At 40.2% G+C, this 26598-nt stretch overlaps 1 protein-coding gene across 1 annotated transcript; it reads right to left on the bottom strand.

Annotated features, from left to right (window-relative positions):
• Positions 1–3005: 3005 nt before the first annotated feature.
• LOC128491574 (immunoglobulin lambda-1 light chain-like) lies at positions 3006–12872 on the bottom strand. Its single transcript, XM_053463896.1, has 4 exons — positions 12810–12872; positions 12404–12720; positions 5032–5074; positions 3006–3894 (listed from the first exon to the last, which is right to left on the bottom strand). Exons 1-4 carry the CDS (start codon positions 12856–12858, stop codon positions 3551–3553), a joined length of 753 nt encoding a protein of 250 aa, XP_053319871.1. The 5' UTR covers positions 12859–12872; the 3' UTR covers positions 3006–3550.
• Between the last annotated feature and the right edge of the window lie 13726 nt (positions 12873–26598).

Here is a 26598-nt window from a genome sequence, read left to right as displayed (position 1 = left end):
CTGCTTGTCATCAGCAAATTATTTGCAGGCTTTCTTGTCCATCATCTTTAGAAGAGGATTCCTTCTGGGACGACAGCCATGCAGACCAATCTGATGCAGTGTGCGGCGTATGGTCTGGACACTGACAGGCTGACCCCCACCTCTTCAACCTCTGCACCAATGCTGGCAGCACTCATACGTCTATTTGCCAAAGACAACCTCTGGATATGACGCTGAGCACGTGCCTGTTCTGAGTGGAACCTGTCCTGTGAGACCACTGTATTGTCAGTTTCAGTGTCTTGGCAATCTTCTTATAGCCTAGGCCATCTTTATGTAGAGCAACAATTCTTTTTTTGTCAGATCCTCAGAGAGTTCTTTGCCATGAGGTGCCACGTTGAACTTCCAGTGATCAGTATGAGAGAGTGTGAGAGCGATAACACCAAAGTTAACACACCTGCTCCCCATTCACACCTGAGACCTTGTAACATTAACGAGTCACATGACACCGGGGAGGGGAAATGGCTAATTTGGCCCAATTTGGCCCAATTGGGATATTTCCACTTAGGGGTGTACTCACTTTTGTCGCAAAGGTTTAGACATTTATGGCTTTGTGTTGAGTTATTTTGAGGGGACATCAAATTTACACTGTTATACAGGCTGTACCTTACATTGTAGCAGAGTGTCAGAGTGAGATACTATATAAGGTTCTATTCCACCCAATATTCTCTTTTTATACACTGAGCACAAGCTGAATTCCTCTCCTTTTTTATTACTGGCAATAGTAAGTATAAGCAACACACAAATTATGATACATGTAACTTGGTTTTGGAGACAAGTCACCACTGGGGCAATGTTCCGTATCTTTGTCAGCGCCTGCTGTGTTTCACTCATGATGCAGTTGTTTCATGCCCTCCATGGTGCATGTTATAACAGGTGTCAGGTGCAGCTCCGGGAATCAAATTTGATGTTATCAGTAATGCAAATACACCACTAAAAGTATCACAGCACTGGAAATCTAGTAAATATGTCCACTTATCTATTTATTTGTAGGAAAAGAAAAACATCTACAATATTACGTTTACATTTAAATAACTTGATTGTGTGCATCACGCAGACATCCACCAGCTGGAGGATCTAGGTCCCATTCGGCGCTGCGGAGGATTCACCTTTCTGGCAGCCGGTGGGCGCAGACAACCTCCGCTACTGCCCTTTACTTCCGCTGCGGCTTCAATGATGGAGCACCGGCATCACATGACTTTCCGGTGCTCTGTCATAGAAGCTGTAGCGAAAGTGCCGGCCAGCAGCAGAGGTTCACCGGCTTCCTCCACTAGACACCAGGGAGTATGGGAGGGGGGCATAAGGAAAATCAGGGGGTGTAAGGCATATCAGGGGGTATACTGGCTTATAGGGAGGTATAAGGAATATCTAGGGGCAGTATGGCATATCAGGGGGCAGAGTGGCATATAGGAAGGTATAGGCATATCTGGGGGGTGGACTGGCATATCAGGGGGGCACACTGGCATATAGGGATATAAGGCAAATCGGTATAAGATATATTAGGGGGGCAGAGTGGCATATAGGGAGGTATAAGGCATATCTGGGGGGCAGAGTGGCATATAATTACCTTTAGAATTAAATTTAAAATCCTGGTACTAACATATAAGGCCCTCCATAATACTGTTCCTCCATACATTTCTGCCCTCATAAGCAAATATTCTCCTACTCGATCCCTACGTTCTTCCCATGGGCTCTCCTCCTCACTTATCACCTCCTTTTTTTCCCTGTCGACAAGATTTCACTCAGGCTGCCCCATATCTCTGGAATCTACTACCAACAAACCTTCAGCATCTGAAAACTCACTTCTTCAGAGAAGCATACCATCTTAACTGCTAGAACTTCCTTGTCATTTATACAACCACGGCACTACCTCTCACCCTTTCTCTGTGCCTTATGTTTGTCACCCCATTCCCTCAAGACCTAATGTATCGGTTTGTCTTAGTCTGTCAATTCTTGTCTTGTCATACCCCTTGAATATATGTATTGTATTAAGCGCTGCGTAAACTGTTGGCGCTATATAAATAAAAGATAATAATAATAATAATAATGGGGTAGAGTGACATATAAGAAGGTATAAGGCATATCTGGGGGGCAGAGTGGCATATAGGAAGGTATAAGGCATATCTGGGGGACAGAGTGGCATATAGGAATGTATAAGGCATATCCGGGGGGCAGAGTGGCATATAGGAAGATATAAGACATATCTGGGGGTAGAGTGGCATATAGGAAGGTATAAGGCATATCTGGGGGGGCAGAGTGGCATATAGGAAGGTATAAGGCATATCTGGGGGGCAGAGTGGCATATAGGAAGGTATAAGGCATATCTGGGGGCAGAGTGGCATATAGGGGGATATAAGGCATATGAGCGGAGCACTGTGGCATATAGGGGGTATAAGGCATATCAGGGGGGCACAGTGGCATATAGGGGGTATAAGGCATAACAGGAGCTATTAGACATATCGGGGCAGAGTGGCATATCAGGGAGGCAGAGTGGCATATAGGAGATATAAGGCATATCTGGGGAGCAGAGTGGCAAGCCTAGGGTCAGATGTGCATAACTGGGAGGCAGGTTGGCAAATAAAAGGAAATAAAAACAAGAAATGCGTTCTTGTACCTTTACAATATGGCTTTTATTATTATGTCAGTAAAATAAGAAGGGAATCAGGGAAATGCCATTGTGATAGAGATAAAAGGGTTAATGACAAGTTAATGTAAATTTTAAGTTCTTTTTATTCTGATGTTTGTTTTTAACACCCAGTTTGTTCATTACATTATCTTAAATAAACAAAAAAATGTGCATATTGTTTTTTTTTATCCGATTAATCGATTAATCGAAAAAATAATCGGCCAACTAAGATAGCAAATTAAAGGGATACATAACACCTAGTATCCTAGAATCAGCAGATGAAGTAATAGCTGCTACTTAAAATGAGTCTTTAAATTTAATTATAACTGAATAAAGCAGTACCTATCAGATTGTAGATAAAATTGACTTCATGTACTAAAAGAACAGATAGCAAAATAATTTGACTTCACATGCTTTATTACTGTCCAGATGCATATATTATCATTGTCATATCATACAAGAATACACATTTATAATGCATGCTGGTTTAGCACAAGTTTAGTAACTTTTTAGGTAACATTTAAAAGCATATAGCATAGAAATAATGTAGACAATGTAAGATGTAGAGAACAGATCACTCAGTAAGCAGTCTTTATTGTGTTGGCATAAGTATAAACAACTTTATTATTAAAAAGGGGGAAATGAGCAAAGGCAAATAAGAAAATGAAACCCATGAACATCACTGAAAGTTGTATCACATTTTTTTATAATGGACAGTGACATAAACTTGATTACAAATGGATTCATATTAACAAGAATGTAGGATTCATTTACTACATGAAACTTCATTTTAATTATCTTTTTTAAAACTACATTAGAGAATGGTGAAAGAAAAGCTTGATTAGCCCATTGAGCAAGAAACACGATGCTTTTAACTTCAACTGCTGATTAACAGGAAGCAGTGAATTTACACTGGGATAATTTTATTCCTTGTGATGTGAAGGCAGAAGATCCTTCTTGTTGTATCCAGCAGGAATATATCTTGTCCTTATTGACATCAGAGGAAGGAATGGTCAAGTAGCTGCTCATGCTATAGGTATTATCTGACTCCTTTATTGGCAGACTTGTGCTGACTCCATCTTGTACTGTGGTGCCATCTACTAACCATTTCACATTAGCCAGACTGACAGACAGTTTACTGATATGGCAGGTCAATATTGGCTTTTCTTCAGGGGACAGCTCTTCTGTATATGGTTTGAAAACCATTACAGCAGGCTCAGGAAATTTATCCACTAAAAAGGAAGCAAACAGAATTTTGTTTTCAGAGCATATTAATGATAAGCATCAGTTTGTAAGCAAACATTTTATGAATAAGTAAAATAGAAGAGAATTGATATAAGAGATTTAATTTGATAACAAGAAGCAACTCTGGGTGTGATCGAAAGTATTCCTTTGTGCTATAATTGTTTACCTCTTGTGAAATAAAGATAAACAAGATCTAACAAAGTACATTAAAAAGTAGTAGGTAAAAAAAAATATTTTGTTTACGAGCCTTAAAAAACTAAGTCAGTTTATGGTAGATACCAATGACACAAATTGCATGTAATTAAATGTAACTTAATCTGAACAATGTAACATGGTGTCAACTTGTAACAATCAGTTTACTTTGTCTGAAATGCTATATGCCATGTATGCTTACGTTTATAATTAATAAAATGAAAGACTTGTAATGTTGTTATTTTAGTATAAACATTGCTGAATCATTGCATATATACAAAGTCAATGCTAGTCAGTATTAGTTACCAAATCAGCAAATACTGATAATGCATCTTAGTTTATCTAAGTTGTCAGACCTATTGACGTATTTCTTAAGTATATAAAGGTACAATTATATGTTAACCTAGGTCTAGAAAAGCAATGAACTTGTTATTGTTTTTATCTAGACTTTAACATGTAGCACCTTGCCTATTAGTGATGCCTTGGCATTTATATGAAATCAACCACATAACATTTTCACTAACTACCTTTTAGACTGCTTTTATTTATATGCATTATTTTAGTCCTACGTTCAAATAGATACAATGACATTTTACAAGACATTATTATTATTAAAATATTAGTTTGTAATTTTCTAATTTTACTTGTAAACAATTTCTTACCTGTGACAACGAGTTTACTGCTTTGGCTGAAAACCCACACATAAGCAAAATCCATAGTTCTCCCCATACAATAACTAAGTCTAGACAGCCTGAACAAAAGTATATCCATTATGTTTATATATTGTATATTATGTTGTATATATTGAATATAACTTAAACAGTTACGGTCCATATGTAATTACCATTAATGTGGAATTAAAACACATTATAGATTACTAAACACATTATACATACATAATTGTATTCTGAGTAGTTAATTTAATGTCTTACCTGTAACAACGAGTTTACTGCTCTGGCTGAAGACCAACACAGACAGTAAATACATATACCAACATAGACAAAAACATATTTTTCTTCAAACCGTTAAAGATAACATAAAATGATTAATAATAAAAAGTTATAACAGGTCATTGATCATTCTGACCTCCTTTTTAATTGAAACATGAAACTCTAGATTTATATAGTATTAAAGCATACTTTAGTATTTACCTACTGGATAAAACATTTTTCATCCAGAACATTTTGAGAATTATTTGTCATATTTGATATCATTTTAATGGTATGCCATCATTATTTCTCATTTAAATACTCGGTGAAACAATACAAACAGTCTATTTTTTTTAAAAAAAAAAAGCTTTCTAGTTTACTAAATCTACACATATAAAAAAACTCCAGGCCAAACACTTGTATATTAAAATGTAATCAATTAAACCAGTAAATTCATTTTACATTCAATAGCCCATCAGTTTGTCACATTCTTACTTCTGTGTGTAGAGTTATGTTAATGTCCTAAAAAAGTGTTCCCAAATCTGGGTTCTAGGGAAAGAATATCTACAATCAGATTGTTACCCTGGTATAGCTCTGCTGCAAATCAGCCCCATATTTAAGGATTTTCTAAATTTATGTGGTGTTATTGTTATTGGCCTTCAACATAATTTTTAATCAACCAGAAAAGTCTATTTTTTGGAGCTTATAATGTGTTGGATATATAAAATAATGAACTTAAATGATAAAGAATGGTTAGAAAATAGAATACTTTGAATTGCTAGATGCAAACATTCTTGTTAAGAAATAGCTGGGTATAGCCTTATTAGCCCAAAAGACAAATGTCTTTAGTTGAAGTTGATATTTTTATTGGACCAATATAAACATTTGTTAAGTCACATAAGCTTTCAGTACCTCAAAATCTTTTGTTCAGATGGAATCATAGAAAAAATACCCTAAACAGATTATTACTGTATAAACATTATTAGTAGTAGTAAGTATTACATCAGCTAGTATTGCTGCCAGTGTTGTTTTTATATATCTAGTGAACATTCAAGCAGGATGTTATAGCCCACGTTGAAAATAATGCTGGAAAAACAATTGTTAAGTATACTTCTAGTATCTACGTGAATTTTCTATGTGAAAAAGCAATATATTAAATAAAATATTACACTATCCAAATATCCAAATTATCCTATATCCCAGATGTACTATCAAAATAATGTTGATTAAAATGACAATTTTATAACATGGCTTAGGTAAGGGAAACACAGCATTTTACCCAAACTTTCCTGTTAAACAAGAGTTCTATACTATACATGAAAATAGTTACTAGCGATAACTATACATGACAACTTTAAAAAGGCGATCACTGAAGAAAACAAAAACAGAAAAACGTGTGTATTTTTTTCTTACCTGTAACAATCAGTTTGCTGCTATGGCTGAAGAGAAACACAGAGTGAACATCCTTTATATGTGCTTGCACTAGAACCTCTCATGGAGACATCCTAAAACATTTAATGTGAAAATGGCTTCATGCAGCTGAATGTGTAAAAAAAAGTTCTCAAATGTTAACCTTTGAAACTTTGCACAACCTTGGTTTTTAACTTCCCAAATATATCCTAGAGGTTTCATAGATGTTGGTCTCCCACAAGGCAAATGAGTGACAATAAGCTTGGTTAAATGATGTGTTAAACAATTGTGGTAGGTTAAGCTTTTTTACATTAAGCTGACATTAAATGTTTTAGGATATCCCCCTCGCATGACTAATATAATAGGTTGTGCTGTCCAGATCCCATAACATACAATTCTAGGCACAACAATTTACCCAGTGCTTTGGATCAAGGTGTGACAAATTTAAATGGACTGAGACATAGAGGGACCTGCTAGAAATCCTCCAGTGCAATGCCAGCTCTGCCTTCTCCCATTTTGCATATGGAGCATGGGGAAAACCTACGAAGTAGACTTGTGCATTCGGATTTTGCTAACACGAAGGATCTGATAACGAGACGGATCTGACAACAAAACAAATACTAGTGGCACACCTCTGAAATTCTGTAAGGTAACATAGTGGCTTGCAGATAACTTGGTGTTGCAGTAAAGCTAGAAGGGGTAAAGCTCCAAAACTCCTCCCCCAAATTGCCACCTTAAATTAGCCCAGCTCTACACTCTGTATGGGCCCACTATAGCCCATTCTGGCCCCGTGGGCTTTTGGTCCAGTATTTTACCAGCAAAGCCCACAAAAAACAAAATACATCTAGAAAAATTAGTGCCAAAATTAGACAGGGGACTGTGCATGCGCATAGTATGTTTAGTACTTGAAATACTGTTCCTGAGTAGTGTTTTAACTGTACGCTCATGCTATCAGCAAAGCCTCTCATTTTTGGACAACACAAAATAATAAATCTGTAAATATTGGTGACATAATTAGACTTAATTGAGTTGTTTCAGTTGTGCACTTCCAGCAAAGCCAATTAATTTTGGACAATGCAAAATAATAAATCAGAAAATTTTATTGACAAAAATATGCATTAAATTGTGCACGTACAAACTTTGTTTTAGTTCTTGAAATAACTGGATTTGATCAGATCACAGCCACCACATGTGCCACCATTAATGCAAATACTGCCCCTTCCCTCATTGGGTGAGCTTTGCAACTTGCCTTCCTGAAGCTGCCACAGTGTCCTTGGTGCACATGGTACATGGTACAAAAAGAGAGACCCCAAAATATTGGGCCCAAAATGTTCGGTAGCTGGCAGGTAGTTTTAATTATGTGTTTTAATTTGGTTCATGTTCCGCTGGTCAAAAAAGGGGGGCTGTAAATAAAGCTGTGGCCTATGTCCTACCCACATCAATTGTGTCTTGTCTCTTATTCTGGGTATTGGTGTGGTTTTTCTGTTTGGGCTATAGGCCTAAGCAGTCAAGCACTGAATTAACCATGTACTGAATTAACCATAAACCAGAAAAATGCTGCCAAACAGAAGAAAATCCCACACAAAACTTCACAAAAAATAAAAACACAAAGAAAACTCCGGGCACTGGAAGGGTAAAACATAGGGGAAATAATACAAAACAGTATTTTATTTTGTATCACTAATGCTGTCATGGAAAGAAAACCAAAAAACTCTTGTACGACTACTACCTCGCCTGGTGTGATCATTTTAGAGTGTAGAAAATGGGCGCACTGCAAAGTGCAAGTTGTGTTGTGAGCCGGGGTAAGGTGCTTGGGCATATAACCAATTCTTGTATAAATCAACACTTACTTACACACCACAGTCAACATTGGCACCAACAACAGTCACCACCAACAGCCAGAACATCTTATTGTTGAAGGATGAGCTGTCCAAGGCAGCTGTCAAGACCATCTATTTAACCTCCAAAATATGGAGCGCCACTACAGCGCTGAGAGGTCACATGCAAACAACCATAGACACCCCTTAGTGTCTGGGGTGCTGGCCATAGTGTTGAGGGCAAATTGGACTTTAAAAATGTTTTTAAACTTGGAGAGACATTTGTCCATAGGGAGCATGAGATGCAGCACAAAGGAGGCGTGCTGAGCGAAAGAGAGACACAGGAGTTGAAAATGGAATCTCCCAGCAGTAGTGCTACCCACCTGTCAAATTCACAATCCCTCGCACCCACGCAGAGCAGCAGCACTAGATCCACAAGAACAGCAACCATTTAGGCAGGGACCCTTGATTCTTTGGTGAGTACCACCCAAACTTCACAAAGTTAGAGCAGAGTTTCAGAGTCTCTAAAAAGGGCAAAATGTTACCTCGAAGAACCTCCTTCTCCTACTACTGACTCTTCAGTCATTGGTCCCAAAGTTATTGGAACCAGAAAGCTGTTACCTGGCCAGGTCTTTCTTTAGTGCTTCACCCACTGGTGTGCAAAAGGAGAAGGTTTTAGCTGTAACAAACAAAATCCTCAATCCTCAGAGAACACACCTCTGCCCGCACCTGGTGGAGCAGCTTTCTTTTTTAAGTCAATCAACCCAAATTAGGTTATCAAGCACAAAATATTTTAAGTAAGGTTCTAGTATTGCTGCTCTATCACCTTCCTTACTCTGGGTGATCAATTCTTTAAAATTTTTATATTTTTTGTGAAAATTCAGTCATGTGTATTTTGAAAACGGTAGCTCCCTGACATCTTCTGGACTCACCTTTCACTCACAGCAGTAGCATCTCAAGGTATAGAATACGATTCAGATTAGATTTCAGATCACCAGCAACAGCAGCACTACACCATTGTATAGACACATACAGCAACATGCTATGGGACTGGATTTCTTAAAAAACTAGACTGAACTGATCCCTCAGCTTAAGTAGGGTGATGGAGTAGCACCAGCGGTTGTGCATTGCTCATGGTGGACATTTACTGGAGTCTGTGGTGGAGAATTAAATGATGTTCTACGGACCTTGACAAATCTTGCCACTGACACATGTGCCTACGATCTGCCAATGCCTGGCCAGGCCCTGTGCTCTACCTTATTTCTAAATTTCTATAATATTAGGGAAATTCAGTCCTGGTCCACGGGGCTGCATGTGTCTATCATCTGCCAGTGTCTGCTGGTCTAGGCTAAGTGCCCTACTTAGGGCCGGCCTTAGGTGTTCAGGCGCCCTGTGCGGATTCCTTCTCTGGAGCCCCCCTCCACAAAAAAGAAAGGGAAAAAATCTAGTTTTAATTAGAGATTATTTATGTGCAAGTGCAAACAAACACAATAATATATAACTGGAAACACTGGTAACAATAATGTACCTTAAATACATTAAAATAGTAAAAAAGACAGCTAACAGCGCAATCTTTGTAACAAAAATATTGAAAAAATTGGACCCTAGGCAATTATTTCCTTTGCACCCCCTCCACGCTCCCTAGCATGCAAACACTCTCTCTGCTCCCACATAAAAAAAATATTTGCCACACTGTGTCAGACCCGGCGGGGACCACCTACCTCACTGCGGGGTCCGTCGCCTCGGACCGCGGTCCCCGTCGGCAGGCCTCCTTGCGACGTGGCTGCACGGTCCCAGGACCGTGCGCCACGTAGAGTCTCGGGTCCCTCGTCGCGAGTAGACCTCGGCACGGCACTGCACTGCTCCCGACCTCGCTGTCAGCGTGCACGGAGTGCCTCGCACGCGCCGCGTTCCCGAAGAGGAGGGGGCGGGGCTTAGCCCCGTTGATGTAACCTTAGTGTGGGAGGGGATCGGGTGCTAGGGGGCGTTATTCTCATTACCTGCCCCTATATAATCCCCACAAACCTCTACACCAGTGCTTCTTTGTTAAGCTTAGTGTTGCTAATAACCTCTATAATACTTGAGTCCCTGGTATCCTGAACTTTTGGCTTTCGTCTCCTATTTATGCTGTCTGCTGCCTGCCTTGACCTTTGGACCGTGACCCGACTATTCTCTTGGATTTGCCCCTTTTTGTACTGCGTTTCTGGACTTTGTGTAGTGGTGCCTGCGCCACGCTCCTCACTCCCCCACCTGACACACTGACTGCAGATTAGGGGAAGACTGTTAGAGTTAGTGCAGTATTCCCTCCTCCTGACCCCCATAATCATCCACAGAGTCCCTTTGTCCTGTCTTTCACTAAGCCACACCTCTCTTTTCCTTCCTCCCTGTATTTCAGGTATAGATCAAATAAACACCACATGTAAACAACACTTGCGTGTATAGCATTGCAGGTATAGTCCAACACATTAACACACAAACCCAGCTTTGCAGGTATAGATCAACTGGGGATCATATGCAAACTCAGCACTTAAAGTATAGATCAAATAAACAGATGGAAACAGCACTGCATCTATAGGTCAACTAAATAAGATCTACAAACCCTGTATTTGCAGGTAAACATAAATAATGTTTGGAAACATAGCATAGCAGATATAGATCAACAGAATAACATACAAATCCGGCTTTGCGGGTATAGATCAATTGGAATTCACATTTAAACTCAGCATTAAAGGTATAGATTAAAAAAAAACTAAACTAAATGCCCCAACAAGCCTTGTCACGGACACTGCCTGGTATTTACAGGCATTGATCACAGGTTGCACACCCCAAAGCCATCCCTGGTGTCCACATAGATCTTGACCAGAACCCAGATTACACACACAAATTACAGCCCAGCCTGAGCCATCTTTGTCCCCAAACAGCCCAGTGTGAGCTATCTTTGTCCCCAAACAGCCCAGAGTGAGCCATCTTTGTCCCATGAACACCATGCCTGTGCCATCTTTGTCCCATAAACACCCTGCCTGTGCCATCTTTGTCCCATAAACACCCTGCCTGTGCCATCTGGTCCCCAAAGCTCAAACACCCTGCTTGTGCCATATTTGTCCCATAAACAGCCTGCCTGTGCCATCTTTGTCCCATAAACACCCTGCCCGTGCCATCTTTGCCTTTCCCCAAACCACTTCTATTCATCTATCATACACACTTATACAGTCACTCCTATAATCTGTCATTTACACAATTCCTTCACACAATTATTCATTCTCTCACTCATTCACACAAATGATTTACACATTTTCATTAATGCATTCTCACCATTCATCCACACATTCATTCATTAATTCTCTAATTCAGTCACACAATCCATCCACACATTAATTTATTAATTCTCTCTCATTCACACAATTTATTAACACATGAATTTATACGCTCACTCATTCACGCAATTCCTCCACACATTAATTAATTTATTATCTCACACTTTCCGCACAGCTCGCACACCCCCAAGGCCGGCCCTGGCCCTACTACTACTGCTTGAACGTCCGTTATTTGGATTAACTTTTTTTTTTTACATTTCTATGATAAAAAGGTAAGTGCAGAAGGTGTCAGTGATCTCCTCCTTTGATAATTCCATTGAATGTCGTTCCTAATCAAAAAAGGCCTCCGAATTTCGCCAGAGCCAAACAGCAAAAATAAAGAAAAAATTGAATCCGAAACGATTTTGCTTACCGTGCACAAGTCTATTAAATATGATGCTGTAGAAAGCAATGCATAAATAAAAGTGAAGAAAGTTTTTTTATTTTATTTTGTAGACCTGTGGCTTGCCATTGTAGGCAGTAATATCTCATAATAGGTGACTTTACCTACACTGAGCTTATTCTTTAAGTGCATTGCTGATCAAGTCCTAATTAAGTTATTTACTACATAGACTTCAGAGTGTCCCTCTGGGCAATTAAGGAAACATTATGTAAAACTAAAATAGTTTTAAGATTATGAAAACATTTGCTATGATACTAATATTTTTTATGGACGCTCACCTTTAAACTTGCTTCACAAGCAATTTTAAAATCGTGCATGTTCTGATTTAGTTTTTTTTCCAATGTCTCAGCTTAAAGGTTTTTGTTGTACTCCAAATTACTGTGATATCCATTAATGCTTGTGTACCATTTTGAGCAATAATACAGACATGTATCTGTGGACTGCACATTATTAATAATGAATTCATATTCAGTTCCAGCACTGTTTACTGTTGAAGTATAATGGGTGGATGAAATACCAGGTCCATATTTTGGAGATGGGTACGAGTGATGATGATACAGAATCATTTGCGGAATTCCACCAGGCAATTGCCTCAAGAAATATATGGCATAGCCTTCTTTTATGCCAACATTACAGGTAATTCTTGCGACTTGCTCCTTATTCACAGACTGAAAAGCAGGTGTTAGAACTGGTGTCTGGGACATAACATCTGGATAGAAAAAGAAATAAAGATCATATAACTTACTTATAATCATAACATCATTTAAACATTAATTGCATGTATTACACAATACTCACAAGGAATCCAAAGTAATAACATCAAGAAATATGTAAACGCTAGATCCATGATGATGATTCTTTGCCGACTTCTGCACAATAGTAATGCCTGTTTAGTGAGAAGTATTATTAATAACACAACTACAAAGTCTCTTTTGCTTATGCAAATCTCTCATGCAGTATATACTGTATACATTCTCATAGCTGACCTAACAAAAATGAAAATGTATGTAAATGTAAATCTATATTCAAATAATATTAAATATATTTAACAGTATCAGCCACTATATGGCAAATGCAGTCTTGCAGTACATGATATGTTAAAGGATTTGTATTATTTAAGGCCCAACATATTTTCTTTAGAACAAGGCAAACATATTGTTTCTTTTAATAATTAGTTATTGTCTCTTTAAGATTTTTTTTCTCCAACAAACTACTGCCACAGAACATACGTACATAGTGAGAACATAACCTCTCCAGAATCTGAACAAATGCAGAACAACAGGTCAAAAATAATTTCGGACAAATTTTTGGTTTTGGTCTTTTTTGGAAATAAATTTCATTTCCTGCCTTTCAAAATTCAGAGTATTTTTTTTAAAAAAATGTGGAAATTAAATTTACGGGGCCATAAAAGTCTCACTCTCTGCCCCCCAGTCCTGTCTGCCCCTTGCCTTGCATCTGCCCCTTGCCTTGCATCTGCCCTCCCAACTGCTCAGCTGTTTTCTTATATTCACTGATTTCTTGGCAGATGCAGAGACCATGCAGACAGGGAGTGGGGAGCAGGGGTAGTCAGTAGGTGAGACAGTCTTCTGCTTCATAGAAAAGGGGAGGGGTGTGTAGGGCAGTGCCTGTGATAGAAGCTGCTCTAAATTAAAATTCTTGCTTGCCTGTAGAGCAAGCCAGGTGAATTATTGCCAGAGGCGTATCTAGGGTATGGCACCTATGGCTCGTACCATAGGCGCCATTTGAAAGGGGGCACCAGTGAGCGACTTTCAAACTTTTTTTTTTTTGATACGGAGGAGAAAGAGGGACTAATATTTATATATATATATATATATATATATATATATATATATATATATATATATATATATATATATATATATATATGGGCAACAGGGGCTAATAAATGGGTTTTAGATATTTGGACAGGGGCGCAATTTCAGTGCTTGCCATAGGCGCTTTTTTCAGTAGATACGCCTCTGATTATTGCACAGCTTTTCTTACAGACACTGAAATGGTTAATTATCATTTGCATATTTATTATGCTCCTCTTGAGATTTTTACTTTTATTTAATGTAATAAGGTTTTGTAAGGAAGACTTACTTGATAAGAGAGTGGTGGTGATGTAGAATAGCCTCCCAGCAGAAGAACCTTGAGGTCCACAGGACCCCTAAGATTTCTACTTTTATTTAATGTAATACAGTCTTACTTAATGTATGGAATATTTACTTTACTGTAGAGGTCTTGGAAATATGGAATAACCTCCCAGTAAAAGTAACATAAGGGCCACAGAACCTCGGAGATCTTTATTTTTCTTTTCTTCATCTTTGCAACTCTCTAGTATAAATTGGTATTTTGGTTGAGATTTTTAAATATATTATCAGGTTTAATTTTACAGTATAGCTATATCTGGCATTTCAATGGTTAACTATAGCCTTTTTTTTTCTTTTGCTGTATGTAACATTTTGCAACCTGTCCTTGATTGTTTCCTGTTGAGTTTTCATTTGCTAATACTTCATAAGCAAGCAGTACCATGTATTGGGCTCTGAACGCTTAACACAAGTACCCACGTTGTACCTTAAACACATTTTCTGCGATTGTTGGCAGAAATGATCATAGCTTAGTTAAGCCTGAATGACCTCAGATAATGCAACATCTAGTAATTACTGGCAACCTTCCCCAAAAAACATGTGAGAGAGAAAGATAACTCATCTATAGCAGGCAAACTAATGAATTAATTTTACGAAATTTTTTTTTTTTAGTTTAGTCGGGGGATCACCCTCATTTTCGGAGATTCGTATAAAACAGCCAATTTTCATTATATAAACAAGTTCAAACGAAATGGGAGGGGGAGGAGGAGAGCAGTGGCGTATCCAGCTTTCATATTTAGGGGGGGCACATGGGGGGCCAGGGACCAAAGTAGGGGGGCCAATTATAAAACGGTACATATACACTATATATATATATATATATATATATATATATATATATATATATATATATATATACACACATATACACACACACGTTAGGCAGTTATTTCTCATTCTTTAATATTAGCCCCTGCTGACAATATATAGAAATATTAGACCCTGCTGCCGATATATAGAAATATTACACCCTGCTTCTGATATATATTAATATTAACCCCTGCTGCGGATATATATTGATATTAGCCCCTGCTGCGGATATATACTTATATTATACCCTGCTGCCGATATACATAAAAATTATACCCTGCTGCCGATATATATTAATATTTGACCCTGCTACCAGTCTATATTAATATTAGCCCCTACCAGTAGCGTACCTAGCGGGGGGCGGGGGGGGGCGGTCCGCACTGGGTGCTGCTCATCAGGGGGGTGCCAACTTGCCAGCACCCGGCACCCCTCCAGAGACGGACAGCAATGTCCGCCGCTGGAGGAGCAGGCTCGCAAGGGGGCGGTATCGGAGGTCTTTAACAGACCTCCGGCTCCCTTGAGTGATTTTAAGCCGGTTCCACCGGCTTATAATCACTCAAGGGAGCCGGAGGTCTGTTAAAGACCTCCGATACCGCTCCCTGGCGATCTGAGCGCCAACTGCTGCTGTGCGCCGGGGTTTGTTGTCAGATCCCGGCGCACAACACTGAAGCCGCTCCCACCGCCGTCCGTGCCCTCTGAACCAGGAAGAAGACAGAAGAAGAGGAGCGAAGAGAAAGAAAAGGAGCTGACTGCTGTAAGAAGAAAAGAGGAAAGGTAGGAAATCATTCAGTTAGAGTGACAGTGAGAGTGGATTGGTATGTGTGGAATCTGTGGATTGGTATGTGTGGATTGGTATGTGTGGAATCTGGATTGGTATGTGTGGATTGGTATGTGTGGATTGGTAAATGTGAAATCTGTGGATTGGTATGTGTGGAATCTGTGGATTGGTATGTGTGGATTGGTAAGTGTGAAATCTGTGGATTGGTATGTGTGGAATCTGTGGATTGGTATGTGTGGATTGGTAAATGTGGATTGGTATGTGTGGAATCTGTGGATTGGTATGTGTGGATTGGTAAATGTGGATTGGTATGTGTGGAATCTGTGGATTGGTATGTGTGGAATCTGTGGATTGGTATGTGTGGATTGGTAAGTGTGGATTGGTAAGTGTGGATTGGTATGTGTGGAATGTGTGGATTGGTAAATGTGGATTGGTAAGTGTGGATTGGTAAATGTGGATTGGTATGTGTGGAATCTGTGGATTGGTATGTGTGGAATCTGTGGATTGGTATGTGTGGATTGGTATGTGTGGCATCTGGAATGGTAAGTGTGGATTGGCAAGTGTGGATTGGTAAATGTGTGAGAGTGATGGGTGTTATGCTGTACCATTTCCAATGTCTTTTTCATTATATAATTATGCTCTAAAGTACATCATAACTCCCATCACTCTCACACATTTACCAATCCACACTAACCATGCTGTTCCATACAGTGGCAGAGCTGGGAGACAGAGGCCTTGCACCCCCACCCCAGGACTCCTGAAAGGTAAGTGAACTTCAAAGGGGGGAGAGGGTAGATAGTTAGGGGGGGTAGATAAGGAGAAGGGAGTGAGACGGGGGAGATAGAGAGAAGGGAGTGAGAAGGGCTAGATAGGGCAGAAGGGGGTGAGAATGGGTAGATAGGGAGAAAGGAGTGTAGCAAGAATATTGAGAATGAGAGAGCGAAAATGAATGGATTAATGTGTGGATGAATTGTGTAAATGAGTGAGAGAATTAATGAATTGAGAATGCATCAATGAATATGTGTAAATAATTTGTGTGAAAGAATAAATTATTGTGTGAATGAAAGTGAATTAGTGAGTGACTGTAAAAGTGTATGTGTTAATCATAGGTGTATAGTTGATTTGTCAAAAAGGCAAAGATGGTATAAGCAGGGTGTTTATGGGACAAAAATGGCACAGGCAGGGTGTTTATGGGACAAAGATGGCACAGGTAGCGTGTTTATGGGACAAAGATGGCGTACACTCGGCTGTTTGGGAACAATGCTGACTCATGCTGGGCTGTTTGGGGGCAAATATGGCACGTCCTATGTGTGTGTAATTTGAGTGCTGGTCAGGTTCTATGTGGGCAATGTGGACGCCGGTTTTTTTGGAGGGTTATTAAAGAAAGCACTATTATATGTTCAGTAAATGTTATTTAAACGTGTTTATTACGTTAAATAAACGTTTATTACGTTAAAACGTTAAACGTGTTTAAAAGTTATTAATTTATTTTTTCAGATTTCTTGTTGTTTACAGTTGACATACAGTTTACAAATTGGTGCAATAAATATTCTTGCCAACATAAATTTGTAGATGTCTTTACATTTTGGGGGGGGGGTGCCACTTACAGGATCCGCCCCGGGTGCCAAATACTCTAGGTACGCCCCTGGCCCCTACTGCCAATATATATTATTAGTCCCTGCAGCCAATATATAGAAAATCAGCCCCTGCAGCCAATATAAATTAATATTAGCCCCTGCTGCCGATATATATATAAATACTAGACCCTGCTGCCAATATGAATATAAATACTAGACCGTGCTGCCAATAAATATTAATAATAGCCCCTTTTGCCAATAAATATTAATATTAGTCCCTGCTGCCAATATATGTTAATATCTCCATCCCTATCTATCCTATCTATCCCCTCTCCCTCCCAATCTATCCCCTCTCCCTCCCAATCTATCCTATCTACCCCTTCTCCCTCCCAATCTATCCTATCTACTCCCTCTCCCTCCCAATCTATCCTATCTATCCCCTCTCCCTCCCTATCTATCCCCTCTCCCCCCCAATCTATCCTAACTACCCCCTCTCCCTCCCAATCTATCCTAACTACCCCTTCTCCCTCCCAATCTATCCTCTCTACCCCTCTCTCTCCCTCCCAATCTATCCCTATCTACCTCTTCTCACTTCCTATCTACCTCTTTTCACTCTCTAACCCCCTTCTAACTTTCTACCCCCCCCTTTGAGGTTCACTTACCTTGGGCTTGTAGAAGTCCAGCGGGGGATCGCGAGGTCTCTGTCTTCCTGGTTTCTGCCGCAGTGTGCGCGGCTTCATTGCTGAGCGCCGGATATGACATCATATACCGGCGCTCGGCTTGAAATGCCGGCACTGCGACCAAGGCAGAGGCCTCGCGGTCGCGGAGAAGAGTGAGAGGCGCCGAACGGGCGTTTCAATTGGGGGGGCACACCGGGGGGCACAGCATGATGTAGGGGGGGCCATGGCCCCCTCTGGCCCCCCCCCGCCAACGCCACTGGAGGAGAGGGAGCTGCTATATTATTGACACATCCATTTTTGTTTGGCAGAACACACAGATCAGGAATATAATGGATAAACATCCCTGTTATTACCCAAGTTACATTCCATTGATTCAATATTATCAGGGCAGTCTTTTGCTATGTGTCCAAATGCCCAACACTTAAAACATTTTATCAAGTAGCTTGTCCCCATTCTAGGGTCCCTTGTAGGTTCTTCCTCCACGACAAAACCTCTTGCCGTTATGTCCCTGGAATTATAACAGCCTACCTGCTCTTCAGAAGTCCCTCCTTTCCTAGGAACAGTCTTGCCATATTTGCTGGGGTTTTTTTTGGTTTCAAGGTCGCTCCGTTGCATGATGTTGAATTACTTCTTCTGCTGCAATGTACCGCTCTACTAATGCAGCCAAGTGGTCAGCTGTCTAGGGGTTACTCTGACTGACCCACCGGCAGAGAGTAACAGGTAAACCTCTCAGAAATCGGTCCATCACTAGTTGCTCCACTATGTAGGTTGATGAGCTAATCTCCGGCAGCAACCACTTCCTGGCGAGATGTATCGAGTCAAACATCTGTGACCGAACAGCTTTTCCTGGGCTGTACACGCAGGCGTGAAATCTCTGCGTGCGGATAGCGGCTGTAACTCCCAAACGTGCCAGGATCTCCAATTTTAGCTTGTTGTAGTCCCTTGCTTGGTCCAGTTCTAGATCGTAGTATGCCTTTTGGGGTTCTCCACTTGGCGCTATTAAGCTTGCCCATTCGGTCATAGCTGTTTGCTCAAATGCCATAAGGTAGGCCTCAACATCATCTGTCACAATATATTAAGATCTTTATAATGCTCTCTAAGGTTATGAAAATATATGTGTAAGTATGTTACATCCACAGATCATAATCCACAACATAGTCTTAACCAACCACATCTCCACTGAGTTATCTTTAGTAGAGAATGGCCAGTGGGGAGTTAAGGTAGACCAGGAACTCAACACTTAATTACTTCTCATGGACAATTTCCAACAGTGTTCAGAAAGGAGCTGGGGGATTTTTATACAGTGTTAAGCATGCTGATGATCATGCCTTGTTCTGGCAAATAGCAAGTGTGGTTGAAAGAGGCCATATTATTTCATACATGTGCAGACAGCATAAAGAATGGTTAACTAATTTGAAAATCAATCCCTTTCAGCCTAATACTGCAAACGTGTGGAAAAGCCAATACTTACAGTAAAAAACATTTACTAGGCACATTACTCATTAATTCAATTAAACCAAACATTACTTCTATCAATTTGGTAATAAATCCAGTAAGCTCACTAGGCTTAAAAACCACCAGGCTTAAGGACATACTATAACATATTTAATGGCCAGATAATTCCATCATCACAGATCTTAACAATACTAATTATACCATTCATTCATACTCCTCAAAACTATATGCAGCCAGCCAGGATGATGAGGAGGTGGGAATTTATTTGTTGCCCAAACTTACATTGGAAGACAGGAAAGAGGGACCTGGATTCTCCTCTCTGGCAGCTGGTGAAACTCCGCTGCTGCAGGTACTTGTATTATTTATTTGATCTATACCTTCAATGCTGAGGTTACTTGTGATTATTCAGTTTTCCTATACCTGCAAGGCTGGATTTGTGGGTTATTTAGCTGCTCTGTACCTTCAATGCTGAGTTTGATGTGTTATTTAATATATGAAAACACAGGGTTTATATGTTTTGCTCAGTTGATCTATACCTGCAATGCTGTGTTTTCAAGTTTTGTTTATTTGATCTATACCCGAACTACATGAAAGAGGAAAAAGAGAGGAGTAGCAGAGTAAAGGATAAAGGGACTCGAGGGGTAATGATGGGGGCATTATGGGTGGTAGCCCACACAGGCACCTAAAGCCGGCCCTGATCACGACTTGCACTCCATTTCAGGTCACTAGCCAGAACCACTCCATTTATTTGCTTTGCATTCTGCATAGTATTGTGCTCCTCTGCCCTGAGTGTGGGGAAGGGAAGACTGCACTGATTCCTCCTAATCTGTAGAGTCAGTGCGCCAAGTACTTTTTGAGGTCTTTTGTGGGTATTTTGTTGTTGTTGTTGGAGTAAAGAGTGTGATTGTATGCCAGGGGGTGTGGGGTGGAGGGTTGTGGCAGGAGTGGGGGCCCAAGCAACTATTAAAGACGGCCCTGCTGCAAGTTAATTAATAGTTTATTTTAGTGCAGAAAATGTACTGTTATACAGTGGATTGGTGAAGCAATAGTGTACTACTGTAGTGTATTACAGGGACTACAGCAGACACTTATTTCCCCTGTTCCTGAGTAGAGTTTAGTTGATTAACACAATTGCTTATTTATGCTACTAGCCAAACCTGTAATGTGTGGACATGTTAATATTTGTATTATCTTTCCATCATATCATCTATTATTTTTAATTGATAAATCAATATTGTCGACGAAACCAGGCATTTTAATGGGCTTGCACAGTTTGCCTGTCTTTCAGTTGTTTCAAATTTAAAACCTGTTGCTGAGTAGTTATCCCCTTAACGACAATTTATGTACATGTACGAGGTTGCCGTGCACCGTGATAACGACAATGCCCGTACATGTACGGGCTGTCGTTAAATAGCTGCATCGCCGCAATCTCGGCATTTTCGGCGGCTTTGCAGCATCCACGGAAGCCTCCCCGGAAGAAAAATGGCCGCCGCCGCACCGATCATCAAAGATCGCGGCGGACTAAAACAGCTTAGGAAGCAATCGGAATCGCTTCCTAAGCATAAACTGTGTTGCTGACATGCCTCGATATCGAGGCATGTAGCAACACAACCTCCCGAACCCCGATCGCCTTGTGATTGCTCCGAAGAGCAACCACAAGTGCCATCCTGTGAATGACGTTGCCGTCATTCACAGGATGGCATCAAAGATAGAAATCTGAATGAGTTCACAGAGGGTCTATTCAGACCCTTTTGAGAACTCTCGAGCTCCCTGCAGGTTGAATGCAGGTACTGCATCAAACCATGCAAGGTCAATGGAGCCCAGCTCACTAATCAGTGATGAGTAAAAAAAAAAAAAATAATTACCGTATTTGCTCGATTATAAGACGAGGTTTTTTTCAGAGCAAATGCTCTGAAAAATACCCCTCGTCTTCTAATCGGGGTCGTCTTCTAATCAGACCTCAAATAGAGGTCTGATTAGGAGACTAAGATCCAGATCCCCCGCACCGCTGCAGGGGACCTGGATCCTCCTGTCTCACCCGACCCCCCCCCATCATACACACTTACCGGTGCTTCCTGATGTGTTGCCGGGGCAGCGGGTTGACGTCTACGCGATCCGCGTAGACAACGTCCGCTGCAGCCGGAAGGAGGTGTGGCTAGCAGCGGGGGTTGTCTGCGTCCGTCGCATACACCTTCCCCGACTGTCAGAGATCAGACTTCCCCGCACCGGTGCCGCACCGGTGCGGGGAACTCTGATCTCTGACAGCCGGGGAAAGTATACGCGACGGACGCATACAAACCCCCGCTGCTAGCCACACCTCCTTCCGGCTGCAGCAGAAGGCGACGTCAACCCGCTGCCCCGGCTGGAAGCACCGGTAAGAGAGGGGGGAGAGAGGGGGGAGAGCGGGGGAAGGGGGGTGAGAGAGGGGGGGAGAGAGAGAGAGAGAGTGTGTGTGTGTGTGTGTGTGTGTGTTAGTTAGTTAAATGGGGGTATAGGGTGTGTGTGTGTGTGTTAAATGGGCATAGGGCATTTCTGGAGTGGCGTTAAGGGGGCATTTAATAGAGCACTCTGCCTCCTGAAATGCCTTATACCTCCCTATATGCCACTCTGCCCCATAATATGCCTTTTAACCCCCTAATTGGCAGAGTGGCATATAGGGGTATAAGGCATTTCTGGAGGCAGAGTGCTCTATGCAATGCCTTTTAACTCCCTTAATGCCACTCTGCCTCCTGAAATGCCTTATACCTCCCTATATGCCACTCTGCCCCATAATATGCATTTTAACCCCCTAAATGCCAGAATGGGATATAGGGGTATAAGGCATTTCTGGAGGCAGAGTGGAACATAGGGGGGTCAAAAGGCATACCATGGGGCACAGTGGCATATAGAGGGTTAAAAGGCATATCATGGGCCACAGTGCCATATTGGAGTGGCAAGCCTGGGGGCAGATGTGCGTAACTGGGGGACAGGTTGGAAAATACAAGAAATAAAAACAAAAAAAATCTTTTTCTCAATCATAGCTTTTATTAAAAAAAATAGTTTACATGAATTAACATTTACTGGTAAAACTTTTTTCCTTTGGGGTCGTCTTATATTCAGGCTTTTTCTTTTTTTCCTAAGTTAATATTCAGATTTTGGGGGGTCGTCTTATAATCAGGGTCGTCTTATAATCGAGCAAATACGGTATATAAAATATAAAAATCTCCACTGTCACCAAAAAAAAGGTTTCAATAAGCAAGTCCTACAATTCTTTCTTCACATAAATTCCAGCATGAAAAGAGTTAAAATATTGGCATTACAAATGCCCATATGGTGTCTAGTTGTATGAAATATATGATTTGATGGGGTAAATTGCATTGGCCGGGATCAAAGATGTCCCAAATATGGGACATGGGGGCAGAAGGTTAAGATGTCTAAATGGCAAAAAAATATACACCTCACAAAGGCAGCCTTTTACCTCCCAAATAACCCAACAAACCCATGCATGTGGGGTATCACTGCACTCAGGAGATGTTACTGAACACATATTGGGGTGTTGTTCGACATGGACATACACCAGGAGCGATACATTTGTACCTGAAGTACAACGTGTGTGAAAAAAATACAAAAAAATTTTACTACCATAAAGTTTCACAAAGGCTGGTGGTAAAATCAGTGCATGGAAAGGGTTAAAATACCAGCATTTCAAATACCTTGGGGCGTCTAGTTTTTAAAAATATATGATTTGATGGGGAAAATTGCATTGGCCGGGATCAAAGATGTCCCAAATATGGGACATGGCGGCAGTAGGGTCAGATGTCTAAATGGCAAAAAAATTTACACCTCACAAAGGCGGCCTTTTACCTTCCAAATAACCTAACAAAGCCATGCATGTGGGGTATCACTGCACTCAGGAGAAGTTACTGAAAACATATTGGGGTGTTGTTCGACACGGACATATACCAGGAGCGATACATTTATTCCTAAAGTACAACGTGTGTGAAAAAAATACAAAAAAAAATTTACTACCATAAAGTTTCGCAAAGGCTGGTGGTAAAATCAGTGCATGGAAAGGGTTAAAATACCAGCATTTCAGATACCTTGGGGTGTCTAGTTTTTAAAAATATATGATTTGATGGGGTTAATTGCATTGGCCGGCTTCAAAGATACCCGAAATGGCACATGGGGGGAAGAATTACCAGATTTGGAAAAATAGTTTTGAAATAGCAAAACGCTACCTGTACTAATTGCCCCATAACGTGCAGAAAAAAGCAAAAAAAACATAAAAACATTGGGTATTTCTCAACTCAGGACAAATAGTAGAATGTTTTTAGCAGGTTTTTTCATTAGTTTTTGCAGATGAGTAAAAGTTTATTGTTTAAAAAGTGAGAAAAGGTGAGAAAAGTGAGATTTTTTAACAAAAATTACCCATATTTTATCAATTTTTTTTTATAGTAAATATGATATGATATGATATGATAAAATTAATGGTACCTAAAGAAAGCCCTGTTTGTCCTGAAAAAAACCAATGTATAATATGTGTGGGAGCATGGAATGAGAAAGAAGAAAATTACAGCTAAACTGCAACACTGAAAAATGTTAAAAGAGCCATTGTCCCACAATATACTACGGGTAAAAACCCCTATTGTCCTTAAGGGGTTAAATTTTTGTTTTTTGTTTTTTTTTTCATTATTTTTTTTAATTATCTTTCTATCATATCATCTATTATTATTCTTCATTGATAAATAAATATTGGTGACAAAACCAGGCATTCTACTAGGCTTACACGCAGTGTGACTGTCTTTCAGTTGTTTACAATTGAAAACCTGTTCCTGTTACTGTTATTTTTTTATTATCTTCAACTCAATGCTGAATAATAAACATTGGTGACAAAATCTGGCATTTGACTGTGTGAAGGATTCAAGTGACACATCTTCCAGTTTCTCTGTTAACTGTGTTCCTCCTTCCACTGTGCTGAAGCAGCGGCAGTAGCATACCTATGCCACAGGTTCAGCTTCATGCACTGGCAGAACTACCATTACCACCATCATCACAACCATCGTACATACAATTATGGAAAAAATTTAAAACTAATACCACTGCTACCTCATCTGGTGGTCGTAAAAAAGTCTGGGAGCATTTTGAGACTGTGGAAAATGGGTTCAGTGCACGTTGCAAGTTGTGTTGTAAGGTAGTAAGCAGGTGCAAGATGAAAATACATTTAACCAATTATGGAATTAATCAACAATTATGTACACCACAGTACAACTTTGCTTCTAGGGAAAACTGAAGGCATTGGCAACAACAGCAAACCCACAACAGCAGCCACAAGCAGCTGCCAGAACAAAGGGCATGGTGAGGCCTCAGCTTTCTTAACCCCTTCGCGACCTTTGCCGGTTCAGGACCGTCATAACAAGAAGGTCACTAAATGACCTTTGACGGTCCTGAACTGTCAAAAAATTAATTAAGCTTAGAAAGTGATCAAGGATCACTTTCTTCGCTTAAACGGCCTTGCTGCAATGCCTCGATGTCGAGGCATTCAGCAAGGCCGAGATCGGCATCGGGGGCCATGTCTGGCCCCTCCCCGGGGCGTCAACAGCCGCCATACATTGTATGGCGGCGGATGCCCGTTTTAAAAGCGTTTAGGAGGCGATCAACGATCGCCTCCTAAACTTAAATGGTGTCGCTGGAATGCCTCGATCAGGAGGCATCCAGCGACACCAAACACTTACCTCTGGGTGGGCTGTGACCGCTCCGGAGAGCGGTCACAGCCGCAGCTGCCGGTGATCTTCGCCATCCACAAGATGGCGGCGGCCCGGGAAATAAAACAATAAAGAAGAAAGAGTTCGCTAGACGGTCTCCAGACCCTCTAGAGAACTGGCTCCACTTGCTGGTTGAATACAGGTACTGCATTCAACCATGCAAGTCAATGGAGTCCAGCTTTCTAATCACTATGTGATTAGTAAAATATTCAAAAAAAAAAATGGAAAAAAAAAACGGAAAAAAAAAATTAAAAAAAATGTGCTAACATTTAAAAATAATTATGCAGTGATGTCACTAGATGAACCATCCAGTACCAGCAAAATGTGTAAAAAAAAATATAAAAAAAGTATTAAAAAAATAAAATTAAATTAAAAAATAAAGTTTATTATTTTGAGCAAGTGCTAAAATTTCTCAAAAATCTCAACAAAGAGTTAAAATAAAAGCACTTCAAATACCCAAGGGGTGTCTAATATATAAAAAAAATGGCTGATGGGGTAAATTGGAGTGGCCTAGCTCAAAGATAGGGCATAGGTACAGACTGACCAAAATGGAGAAAAAAAGCGCACTTCCCAAATGTGGCATTTTAAATCTCAAACAACCCGACAAACCCATGCATGTCGGGTATCACTGCACTCAGGAGATGTTCCTGAACACATATTGGGGGGTTGTTTGACAGTGGCATATACCAGAACCTGTATATCTATAACTAAAATACAATTTGTGTGAAAAAAAAATAAAACAAATTACTATTACAAAGTTTGACAAAGTGTAATTCTATAATTGGTGCATGGAAAGGGTTAAAATAACAGCATTTGGAATACCCTGGGGTGTCTAGTTTTCAAAAATATATGGTTTGAATGGGTTAAATTGAGTTAACCGGCTTCAAAGATATTCCAAAGAGGAGATGGAGGCACAATGACCAAATGACCACCTGAATTACGCATGCCCCAAAAGTAGCCTTTTACCAGCCAAACAATCTGACAAACCCATGCATGTGGGGTATCGCTGTACTCAGGAGATGTTGCTGAACACATATTGGGGTGTTGTTTGATAGTGACATATACCAGAACCTGTATATCTATAACTAAATTACAATTTGTGTGGAAAAAAAAATAAAAAAAATTACTATTACAAAGTTTGACAAAGTGTAGTTGTATAATTGGTGCATGGAAAGGGTTAAAATAACAGCATTTGGAATACCTTGGGGTGTCTAGTTTTCAAAAATATATGGTTTGAATGGGTTAAATTGAGTTAACCGGCTTCAAAGATGTTCCAAAGAGGAGATGGAGGCAGACTGACCAGATTTGTTAAAAAAGATTTGGAAGTCATAAAACGCTGCTTGTACTTATTGCCCTATAACTTACAAAAAACAGCAAAAAAACATAAAAACATTGG

This window comes from Spea bombifrons, chromosome 1 (genome assembly GCF_027358695.1).
Source record: "Spea bombifrons isolate aSpeBom1 chromosome 1, aSpeBom1.2.pri, whole genome shotgun sequence".
In the NCBI taxonomy this organism is placed as follows: domain Eukaryota; kingdom Metazoa; phylum Chordata; class Amphibia; order Anura; family Pelobatidae; genus Spea; species Spea bombifrons.
Note: the sequence above shows the minus strand (reverse complement) of the source record. Positions and strands in the feature narration are given on the sequence as shown.